General features: G+C 27.3%; 1 protein-coding gene across 1 annotated transcript; it reads left to right on the forward strand.

The window, feature by feature from the left end:
* Nucleotides 1-829: 829 nt before the first annotated feature.
* Nucleotides 830-10334, forward strand: LOC103314106 (hypothetical protein). The gene is made up of 7 exons (XM_008199094.3): nt 830-1283; nt 1335-1537; nt 3521-3938; nt 4969-5688; nt 7914-8622; nt 8669-8823; nt 9979-10334. The coding sequence occupies exons 1-7, from the start codon at nt 996-998 to the stop codon at nt 10315-10317; spliced, it is 2832 nt and encodes a 943-aa protein (XP_008197316.2). The 5' UTR covers nt 830-995; the 3' UTR covers nt 10318-10334.
* Nucleotides 10335-12171: the final 1837 nt, after the last annotated feature.

Here is a 12171-nt window from a genome sequence, read left to right on the forward strand (position 1 = left end):
ATAACCTCATGAAGTTATTATTTGGAAAGCTCTTTACTTTATCTATTTTTTTCAAAAAAGATTATTGTTCTCCGACTAATAGTTTTCGAGCAAATTGCTGCTAAATGCGATAATTGGTAAAATTTTGAAAAATTCATAAATAAAAAACTATTGGGAATTTGGCAATCCTCTCGATGCCAATCGATTCCCCGGATCATTTTGCATAGGTGTGGATCAAAACAGTTTCACTTTATCGAATGGTTTAGCCGTAATTGAGAAAATAAAAAATAATAAAAAAAAGTTAACAAAAGTGTTTAACTTCGCACTTGGTATGTTAATGAAAGCTTATTCTCATACAATTTAAACCCAGTTTTAATAAATCTTTGTTATTGATCTCTAGCACAATCCTTCAACTTCCGTCCTCCAAACTGAATTAAGAAATTAAAAAGTTATCGAACGAACCTTCCAACTTCCAACGACAATATTAAAAAAATTACGAAAATTACAACTCAATTACACGAATCTCCAAGTTGGGGCCGAGACGCGAAAAACAGAGTTCAGAGCGAGTTAATTAACTTAATTCGGTTGAATTTTATTCCATTCCACTGTCAACGACTCCTTTATCTCTGACCTGCGACTTCCGCAATGCCAAACTATTTACTTGATTTGTTTCCGCTTCATTCCAATCAATATTGCGCCAATTGCAATAATAACAACCCATCGGGGGCTGAGGGCGCGTTACCCCAGCGAGTTCTTTGACTTTTTTAAGTAGGTTATTGCGCATTTCGCACGTTTAATCCCGTGCCTTCTTAATAGATCTAAATTGAAAAAAGTCAAAATAATTAATCGAAACAACAATCGCTCGAAATTCACGAGAGAATCGTCGAACAAAACGCGTGCAACACAATAAAGGGCATTTCCGCTTCGTACAATAATAATATAGGAAGTGAAGTGGGGGCAATAATGACACCATTATAGTCCGGAAGCACGAATCGCTGTGCCAGTGCTAATAAACGATGTTCAAAAGACGAAATCGAACTGAAAGGTGTGCCAAAGTGCGAAAACTGGAAGAAGCAATTCTGCCAACCGCCAAACTGAGATTCTGTCCCGAGCAGCTCCAGAACTTGAACTACATCTTCCAGAAACGGCTCCAGGAGAAAATCGGGCAAAGTGCGGACAAGGCGCTCCTGCTGGCCAGGTCTGTGACGGAGAGGCTGGTCCAGAGGCTCGTGTGCTGTGCGGGGATTTTGGACACGAGATTTGCGTCCAAGTTTTTGATTGCCAACCATGACAGACTCACTGGAGTATTTTTTTATTTTGATTTTTAAAGCGTATTTTTTTACTGATTTTTTTAGAATTTGCCCTCAACTAACTTGGAGTATATACTCAGAATTGACTCGCTTTCGACCCCAACTCTGTATGAAAGTGACCCTAAACCTCGGTATTCCATTATTGAAGCCGATCCTGATTATCCTCCAGCTTATGCAAGGCTGCGCCTCCACACAACTGCGATCAAAATGTGGGGGGATTGCGCCAATTCGGCTGGATTTTTACGCCGGTAAAGCACAAAAATGTTTCAGTGTTGCCAGGTCTGGGAAATTTCACTAGATTCGGGAGCAAAAATATAGTATATTTGAAAATTAAAAAAAATATATAAAAACTAAAAAAATGTTTAAAAGTAAATATTTATCGAAATAATCGGAAAATATTGTTAACTTTTTATAAATTCATTTAAACATCGCATAATTTGATCAAAATAGATGTTATTTTAATATGTTTCGTTCACATTAGTTTATTTAAAAAAAAACTTTAATAGAAATGAGAAAATAATCGACAAAAATAAATCGAAAAACTCTACAATTAAGCGAGTTTTTGAAATAAATCGTATAAATCTTTACTAACGAAGATTGAAATATCATAAAAATTTACTCAAAAATCGCATTATTTTTATCTTCTTCTACGAATGTTCCACATTTTTCAGCTAAAAACCCAAAAACTCTAAGCTGAAAATTTACTAAATTAGGTTACAAATAGAATTATTTTAGCTTTTCTTGCTTAATTTGAGATTATTTGGGAATGTTTTTTATGTCTGTTGTACTTGAATTTGAAAGGAAATTTATAATTTTTGTTTTTTTTTAGAATTTGAATTTAATTTTTTTGTGAGGTTGCTCTAAAACCGTACCAAATTAACTCAAAGTATTTAACTTTTTTATGAGTTTTGAGAAAAAGCAACTATTTTATAAAATGCACTAAATCTTATTTTTTTTAATAGTTTTTGCTATATTTAGTTTGTTTTTAAAGCATTTACTTTACAAAATATTTACCCAAAGACACTCAAAAATAAAAAAATAAACTTCAATTTATAAAATTTTGTCTATTTTATTTATTAATTAACTCGTCTTTAGGAGAAAATTTGGAAAATTAATAAAAAAATTCGAGGTTGGGAAGTGCGATGTTGTTTTAAATTTTTTTAACATTTAATTTCTCGATTATTTCTGAGCTTGCCAATTATAAAAATCTCAAAATTATGTCTAAACTCATGTCAATTTTACTTTTTTTTGTTAAGTTTTAAACGCAAACTAGTTTGCAAGATTTTGTTCAAAATAAGTCACAAATAAAAAAATGTCTGTTTCATTTAATTAACTCTTTAAAAAAATTGAGAGATGAGTCAAAAAATTTAAAATTGGGAAACACTATGTTTTTTTATTTATTTTTTTATATTCATTTCTTCATTTATATTGTGAGATTGCGCTAAAAAAAGTGTTAAAAATCTCCAAATTATGTTCGAAATAAACTTATTTTTACTTATTTTTGTATATTCTACGACTTTATATTCAACCAGAATCGCAAAATTTTGTTTAAAATATGCCAAAAATTTACTAAAACAAACCAAATATTGTATTTTTACATATTTAGGAGGTCCATGAATAAATTTTTGTCAAAAATAGTCAAAAAACTAAAAAAAATTTGGTTAAAAGAGTATTATTTTAACTTTTACAATAAAATTTAAATTCATTTTATTTAAAAACTGTTTGTGAAATGTGGCTTAATAAAATAAAAAATTAGAGTTGAGAACCACGAAGTTGTTTTTAATTTTTTTAAATTTAGTTTGTCAATTTTTTTAAGATTACGCTAAAGCCTAATTTCAAAAATCTTTAATTTATGTCCAAAACTAACTTATTTTATTTTTCTTGTAAGTTCTGAGGCTTTATTCAGCCAAAATCGCAATTATTTTGCTAAATTTTGTCTAACAAGTCAAAAATCTACCAAATCAGACCAAAAATAAAGTTGTTTTTTTTTTGCTTATTTAGGTCGCTTTCGAGCAAAATTTGGTTAAAATTTTGTAATTTTAACTTTAATATAGGTATAAGCAAACCAAAAAATCACTAAACTAAATCGAATCTAATTAGTTTCGACCGATTTTAGCAAAAGTTGCGGTAAAAAAATATAAAATCACTTCAAAAATTTTCGTAATCTGCTAAAGTTTTTCTTTTTGTCAACACTTCTTCGCCCAAACTCAGCATTAACTCCAATTTTCCAGTGACAAAGTCCAGGCCAAACTGGTCGAACTCTTGGCCCAAGCCTCAGCCAGTGAGTCTCCAAACTCTCCCTTGAACATCGACGAATCCATTCTTTGTGCAACCCCCGGAAAAATCGTCGATGCAAACACACTTTACCAAATTTTGAAAATACCAAGTAACCGACACGTGTTTTATGGACCTTCCGGAAACGTGCCACGGTTTCCGGACCCGAGAGATTTCCGGTTGGCCATCGTGGACGAACCCGGAGGCGCCCGGATTAAAGTCGAGTTTTTATCACCGGCTTTGGCCAACATCACCATAGATGTGCGCATTTTGATAGGGATTGGGGTCGATTCTTGGCCTTCGACCACCGATTTTCCCTCAAGGGTTACTCTGGGACATACCGACTGTCTTTTGTACCACCAGGCGGCCCAAACTGTACTTATTTGTCTCATACAGAGTGGTTCATATAAAACTTAAGTCAAAAATAAGTCAAAACGAAGTAATAAATAAACTTCGAAATTTTTACTGCACAAAAAAACTTTAAAAAAGTTTATTAATTGTTCTAAATTTGCGTTTTTTATAATATATAATATATAAAAAATATTTTATATATTATATATTATATATTATATATTATATATTATATATTATATATTATATATTATATATTATATATTATATATTATATATTATATATTATATATTATATATTATATATTATATATTATATATTATATATTATATATTATATATTATATATTATATATTATATATTATATATTATATATTATATATGATATGTTATATATCATACATTATACATTATATACTTTTTGAGTAACTTGAAGTTTATATTTAACTCAAAATTAACTCGATTTTGTAAAAACGGACCTTAATAATCAAAAATAATAACCAAAAAAATGTGAAGACATTGATTTTTGAAAAAAAATTAGATAGATCAAATCTAAAAAAATTCAAAAATTTATATATAAAAAATATTTTATATATTATATATTATATATTATATATTATATATTATATATTATATATTATATATTATATATTATATATTATATATTATATATTATATATTATATATTATATATTATATATTATATATTATATATTATATATTATATATTATATATTATATATGATATGTTATATATCATACATTATACATTATACATTATACACTTTTTGAGTAACTTGAAGTTTCTATTTAACTCAAAATTAACTCGATTTTGTAAAAACGGGCCTTAATAATCAAAAATAATAACCAAAAAAAAAGTGAAGACATCGATTTTTGAAAAAAAATTAGGTAGATCAAATCTAAAAAAATTCAAAAATTCAAAAAAAATTATAAAAACGGTTAGGTTAGATATGAATGACTCTGTACTAAAACCAAAAATATAGATTTAAATATTTTCGTCAATTTTTTCCCAATTTCACGTCCATTTTTTAGGGGATGTACTTAATTGGGTTCGGAGTGCAGTCCTCCGCCTGGCAAATCCGGCTCCCAGCGGCCCAGGACACAATTTTGAACCATTACGGCCCTAACAGCACCGTCCGAACAATCCTTGACGTTTTATTCGATGCTTTGGACGAAATCGCCAAAATTCGCCAAATGAAAAAACAATCATCTTACAAAATCCTCAACCGCTACATTTTCCTGACAATGCTCCTCAAACGGCTTGAGGAGACCTCAACCACTCCCTCCGACGACCTTTTGGACTGGTCCCCGATGTACCTCTCCACACACGTCCTCAAAATTTTGGACAAAACCATCGAGATTTTGCGCGAGCAAAACTACGCTAACTATTTTTTCAAAAAGTCGAATTTGTTGGTGAATCCCGGACATTTGTGTGAGGACGACTACGTGATAGAGGCAAACAATGTCAAGTCTTACATTATCCGGTTGTTTGACGAGGCTTTAATGTCAACACGTGACGATCAAGGGTTTAGTAAAGTGATTATGGCGCAAGAGAGCGAAACTTTGTTACTTTACAAGTGGAAGGATTTGATTGATAGTCTTTTGCCACCGAGTGGTACAAGGGCAAGGCGGTTTTGCTTCAGAGGGTCCAAAAGCTACGAGGTTGCCTATACTGAATATACAGGGCGGCAGCTGGAATATATTGGGTTGCTTCTGCACAATTTGCTCAACGTCAAGCAAGCAATTTTGGCGGTACGTAAAATTATAAAACACAAAAAAAATACTGTGTGCTACCTTTGTCTGATAAAAATCTTGCTTTCAATCATTTAAACGCCGAATTAAAATAATTAAAAAATAAAAAAAAATAAAATAATAAAATTAAAAACAATAAAAATACAATACAATTAAAAATATATACAGTAGAGTGAAATTTTGAACATAATAAACTGTTTATTATTTTTTTGATAGATAGATAATCAGTATCAACAATTTAAATACAAAAACAAAGTGTTTACAAAATGTTAATTATTGAGATAATGGTCAATGGAATAGAAACAATGTTTTAATAAATGTGAATACATACTTTTCGTAAAATTAGCTAAAAATATTGACTATCAAAATTAAACTAAAAATAAATTAAAAACGAAAAAATAAAGATTAGCGTATTTTGTATTTTTTTTTTGTTTTATTTTTTATTTTTAAATAAAAATGTGCTCTTTCTAAAGCACTGATTAAAAATGACGTCATTACTTACAAACGAATGGCATTAGAAATGTCATCAGATTTTGAACAAAAATTACGGATAGAAACACTAAAATAAGCTTAATTTTTAAGCAAAATATGCATAAAAGATACTCAAAAATTGAAAACATGCATAAAATTATATTTGAAATTGTTTTCAATAAAACTTCATCGCTACTCGAAACAAATTTATTTATCAAATGTTTAACAAAAACAGACTATTATGAAACAAAAAGTAATTAGTACATCAAGTAATTAAAAAAAATATTTTTGAAATTCTATTTACTTTTTGAGGCGGTTATTAAAACATTTTTTAATGGCATCTTACTACGGCATTTTTTTGGCAAAAAAGTTTGCTCTAAAATTGACTTCTAATTAAAAATATTGGTTTTAAGCCAGTACTTTTTTTTTAAATTTAATGCTTAAAGTTGCCTTCTGAGCTCATTACTAAAATTTTCGGGACTTGGTCAAACTGTTTTCTACGACGTCTCAAAATGACCAAAGTTTATTAATCTAAAAAATTATGAATTTTTAAAACTATGACGTTAATATTAAACAAAAAAAATTGAAAATTCTTAAAATTAAAATAAAATAAAATTGGTTTTTAGCAAAAAAAACACGCCAAATTAGCAAACAACTATTAAAAAATTTGGTTTATTTGAAACAGAAAATTTTAATTTGCCTGTCAGCAAAAAATTTACGCTATTTATTAAAATTTTGGATTAGCAAAATGCTAGAAATCCGGATTTTTTTGAAAAATGATTTATAAAAAAGAATTGAATTTTTGTTACTTTTGGTTTAGTGTGTATTTATTAAAATATTTGTCTACATTTTTACTGTCACTAATTTCTGCAGTGTTTCCCTATAATATTTGCCGAGTTGTTTGTAGTTTCTTTTTGCTGCCGTATTTGTAGTTTTAATTTGGGGTAAATTTTTGGTAAAATACACAGGTTAGTTATCTAATTAAAATAATTTTTATTTGGGCAAAGGTTTATTTGCACAATTTGAATAAAATTTTATTAATAAATATATAATTCAAATTTATTATTTATATGTTTCAATTTTTGGTTACGATTGTTCATGGACGCCGACTTTTTGAATTTTGAATTACAATTTTTTTTGTATGATTTTGTTCGATTTAAACAAAAATTGTTTTATAAAAAATTGTTAGTGTAGGCAGAAAGTTGCAGATTTGCAAATTTGTATATTTTTTGACATGTTTTATTATTTGACTAAACTTATTCTTTAACGACAAATTTTTTTAATTTATACAGAATTGTTTATTATCTGTTGAATATGTTCCAGAAATCATAATAATAAAATTTATTCTAATATTTTAATTGATGCAGAAAGTTGCAGAAAAATGTTCCAAGTTTAATTTTTTACCTTATTTTGTTCGGTTTAACTTATTTCTCAGTGAGAGTCAGTTTTACGATATTTAAAAAAATTTGTTACTTTCACAACAATCTCGTTTTTTAATTATTGGTCTTATCCTGTTAAATTATACGGCTAGATATCGTTAAAAAAATCGCTAGTTAGAAAAAAATTCTCAATTATGCTCTAATTTTGTAAATTTTTGGTAATAATATTCATTAATAAATACAAGAAATGCTATCCTTAATAAAAAATTTGCTTCAATTTATGAAAAAATAAGAAATTATTTGTCAATTTGTTTTTTTTGTGTTAAGGATTTTGGAAAAATTATAATTTCATTAAATTATAATTTGATTTTCCAGAGCGATACTTACATGGCCGATGACTCGGCAATCAAAGTAGAGTCAACCATTGAGGAAAGTCACCTAGAGGACGTGATTTACCTCCTGGTGACCATCATGGACCAGGCCCGTGACAAGTACTTATCAAGTCAAAATAACCCCCCTGTGAAAAACCGTCCAAAAATCAAAGCCCAATTCAACTCCTACACCTCCAAATTAGTCGACTCAATCCGCAAGGACAAAGAATCCTCACACTTAACATTCGAGGACGACTTAAGCTTAGTCAAAGTGATACTTAAGTGGCTTTACCGAGCCATGGACCACAACAAGCGTTACTTAGCCCCGATTTTGCGCCCTTACTTACAAACACTTTTCGCTTCCTCTCACTCCATCTCCTGGCATTTAGATTTCATCAAACAAAGAATGAACCGTGACGAAGTCACAGCTTTGGGTTTTTTCGCCAAATTGGTTAATTCCGGGAAAATAACCCCAGCGGAAGGGTTAATAGACGCGGTTAACAAAAACTGGCTATGGGCGCGTTCTATGTTGAAAATGGTCGAGAAAAACACCTTAAGGGTGGTTTTCGTGACTGGGAGGGGAAAAGTCTACCGACACATCTTATCACTACCCTCTTATCAGCGCAATAAATCAACGGAGGAGGAGCAAGATAAGAAAAAACAGCACACGTTACCAGCCAATCGTAATTATTTTAGCACGATTTTGAGCCAAAGTGAGTTGAGAATTAGTCGAGTCATGGAAATAGTTTTGGGTTTTAGAATTTCGGGATGATTTCCCCGAAGCTACTCCTCAGCACGATGTGTTGAAATTTTCAAGTCCTTTGACTCTGGTTCTGAATGAATCCAACCGGAAGGGACAACACCGCGGTTATGGCGATATTTTAAAGTCCCTCCAGTCGATGCAAAAATTAAACGTGGGTCATTTATTTATTTATTTATTTATTTACTTATTTATTCATTTATTCATTTGTTCATTTATTCATTTATTTATTTATTCATTTATTCATTTATTTATTTATTCATTTATTCATTTATTCATTTATTCATTTATTTATTTATTTATTTATTTATTTACTCATTTATTTATTTATTCATTTATTTATTTATTTATTTATTTTTTTATTCATTTATTCATTTATTCATATATTTATTTATTCATTCATTTATTCATTTATTTATTTATTTATTTATTCATATATTCATTCATTTATTCATTTATTTATTTATTTATTTATTTACATATTTATTCATTTATTCATTTATTTATTTATTTATTTATTTATTTATTTATTCATTTATTTATTTATTTATTTATTTATTTATTTATTCATATATTCATTTATTTATTTATTTTTTTATTTATTTAGTCATTCATTTATTTATTTATTCATTTATTTATTTATTCATTTATTCATTTATTTATTCATTCATTTATTCATTTATTTATTTATTTATTTATTCATATATTTATTTATTTATTTATTTAGTCATTCATTTATTCATTTAGTCATTTATTTATTTATTCATTTATTCATTTATTTATTTATTTATTTATTCATTTATTCATTTATTCATTTATTCATTTATTCATTTATTTATTTATTTATTTATTCATTTATTCATTTATTCATTCATTCATTTATTTATTTATTTATTTATTCATTTATTCATTTATTCATTTAGTCATTTATTCATTTATTCATTTATTCATTTATTTATTCATTCATTTATTCATTTATTTATTTATTTATTTATTCATATATTTATTTATTTATTTATTTAGACATTTATTTATTCATTTAGTCATTTATTCATTTATTCATTTATTCATTTATTCATTTATTTATTTATTTATTCATTTAGTCATTTATTCATTTATTTATTTATTTTTTTATTTATTTAGTCATTCATTTATTTATTTATTCATTTATTCATTTATTCATTTATTCATTTATTCATTTATTCATTTATTCATTTATTCATTTATTCATGTATTCATTTATACATTTATTCATTTATTCATTTATTTATTTATTTATTTATTTATTTTTGATTTGTATTTTTTTCAGATGTTCCAGCAGGCGGCCTCAAGTTTGCCTCAGGAGGATCGCTGTGAGATCATGGAGGTGGTTCAGACGATGCAATCGATTAAAAAATCGTCAAAAAAGTGGTCAAATACCTTGCCACAGTCGCATAAAGTTGCTCCAAAGTCGGAGAAATATACTCCCAAGGAGGAGAGTGCAGGAGTGAGAGATGTGTGTCACAGGAAGCGGGAAGATAAGCAAAGTGGGAGTTTGATTGGGAGTTGTAGGGCGGCCAGGATTCGGGAGGATAGTAGTGTTTTGTTGTTCCAGGATTCGTTTAAGATTAAGTCGTTGTTGAATAAGAGCGAGTCGTTTAAATTTTAATAAAGTTTAGCCAAGAACTTGTTGTTTTATTTATTTAATCCTTGCAATTTTTTCTACTGGAAGAGAAATTTTGGAGGTACTAGCCACTAGGCAATGAAAATAATTATTAAAAATTATTTGATTAAAATTTTTTTACTGTTTCACAAGAAACCAAAATCTTACGTAAAATCATCTACAAAATTTAAATTCGGAAAGCATTTCGATCTAAGACTGTTTTGAGTTATAATTTTTTTATTAAAAATGATATGATTAAAATTATAAAAAATCGTATTTTTGACTGTTTTACCGAGAATCTATGAAATTTTATGTAAAATATTTTAAAGAATTCAACTACAAAAACAGTTTGGGTCTAAGATCAATTTTTGTTAAATTATGATTTTTTTGTCTTTTATTTTATGATTAAAATTTTGAAAATTTTTATTTTTAATTGTTTTACTCGAAGCGTTTCGGAATTTATGATAACCTATTTAAAGTTGTCTTAAAATGCTAAATTTGACAACCGATTTGACCAATGACCGTTTGTTTTCCAATTATAAATTTTTTTATTAAAAATAATTTTATTAAAATTATATTAAAAAAATATTTCACACTATATATGTGGAGCGTTTCGGACTTTATAATTTCTTATGTAAAATTGTCTCAAGAAGCCAAATACAAAAACCGTTTGACCTATGGTGGTTTGTTAATGAATTATTACTTTTTTTTAATTAAAAATTTTTTGATTAAAATTATGAAAATTTTTATTTTTGATTATTTTACTTGGACTACGGCGAAATCTATGTTACCTTATGCAAAATCGTCTTAAAAAAACAAATTTGAAAACTGTTTTGCTCTATGACCCCTAGTTTTTAAATTATATTTTTTTATTAAAAAACTATTTGATTAAAATTATGAAAAATTTTATTTTTGATTATTTCGCTAAACGCGTTTTGAAATTAATGATATTTTATGTAAAATTGTCTTAAAAAGTCAAATACAAAAATCGTACTGACTTATGGTCGTTTGTTATTAAATTATTATTTTTTTATTAAAAATTATTCAATTATTATTATGAAATTTCGTATTTTTGGCTATTTCATTAAAAGAGTTTTAAAATATATGTTATCAAGAAACCAAATCCAAAAACCATTTTGACCTATGACCGTTTGTTTTTGAATTATGATTTTTTTACTTATTACAAATTTTTTGATAAAAAATTAAAAAAAAAATATTTTTGACTATTACATTTAGAGTGCGTCAGAATTTATGTTATCTTATGTAAAATCGTCTCAAAAAACCAAATTCGAAAACCGAACTGACCTATGGCCGTTTGTTATTAAATTATTATTTTTTTATTAAAAATTATTCGATTATAATAAAAATTCATATTTTTGACTACTTCACTAAGAGAGTTTTAAAATATAAGTTATTTTATGTAAAATCGTCTCAAAAAACTAAATCTAAAATCCGTTTTGTCCTATGGCTGTTTGTATTTAAATTAGAATTTTTTTTATTAAAAATTATTTGATTAAAATTATGAAAAATCAATTTTCTGTCTGTTTTACCCGAAACCTCCCAGAATTTAAGATATTTTATCTCACGTATAATCGGCCGGAAAAGCGAAATATCAAACTTCCTTCGCTTAAGACCAATTGAGTTATGTTTTTCGACCAAAAATTTATTTCAAAATGATTAAATTTACGATTTTTTGTTAAAAAAATAATGTGTTTAAAATTAAGAAATACACAGATTTTTGCCTAATTAACCGGAATCGTCCCGGAATTGACAATTGCGAATATAAGATCCTCTGGAGAGTCCGACCGCACAAAAAGCGTCATTTGTAACACTTTGAAAACCTTCACGTCGAGAAAAATG

Source organism: Tribolium castaneum, chromosome 6, assembly GCF_031307605.1.
Source record: "Tribolium castaneum strain GA2 chromosome 6, icTriCast1.1, whole genome shotgun sequence".
NCBI classification, from domain to species: Eukaryota; Metazoa; Arthropoda; class Insecta; order Coleoptera; family Tenebrionidae; genus Tribolium; species Tribolium castaneum.

What these genes read in the sequence shown, in the direction of transcription:
- LOC103314106 (XM_008199094.3), top strand. Translation starts at nt 996, where the DNA reads ATGTTCAAAAGACGAAATCGAACTGAAAGGTGTGCCAAAGTGCGAAAA. An exon ending in TCGGCTGGATTTTTACGCCG is followed by an intron (nt 1,538 to 3,520) that starts GTAAAGCACAAA and finishes CCAATTTTCCAG; the next exon opens with TGACAAAGTCCAGGCCAAAC. An exon ending in AGTCGATGCAAAAATTAAAC is followed by an intron (nt 8,824 to 9,978) that starts GTGGGTCATTTA and finishes TATTTTTTTCAG; the next exon opens with ATGTTCCAGCAGGCGGCCTC.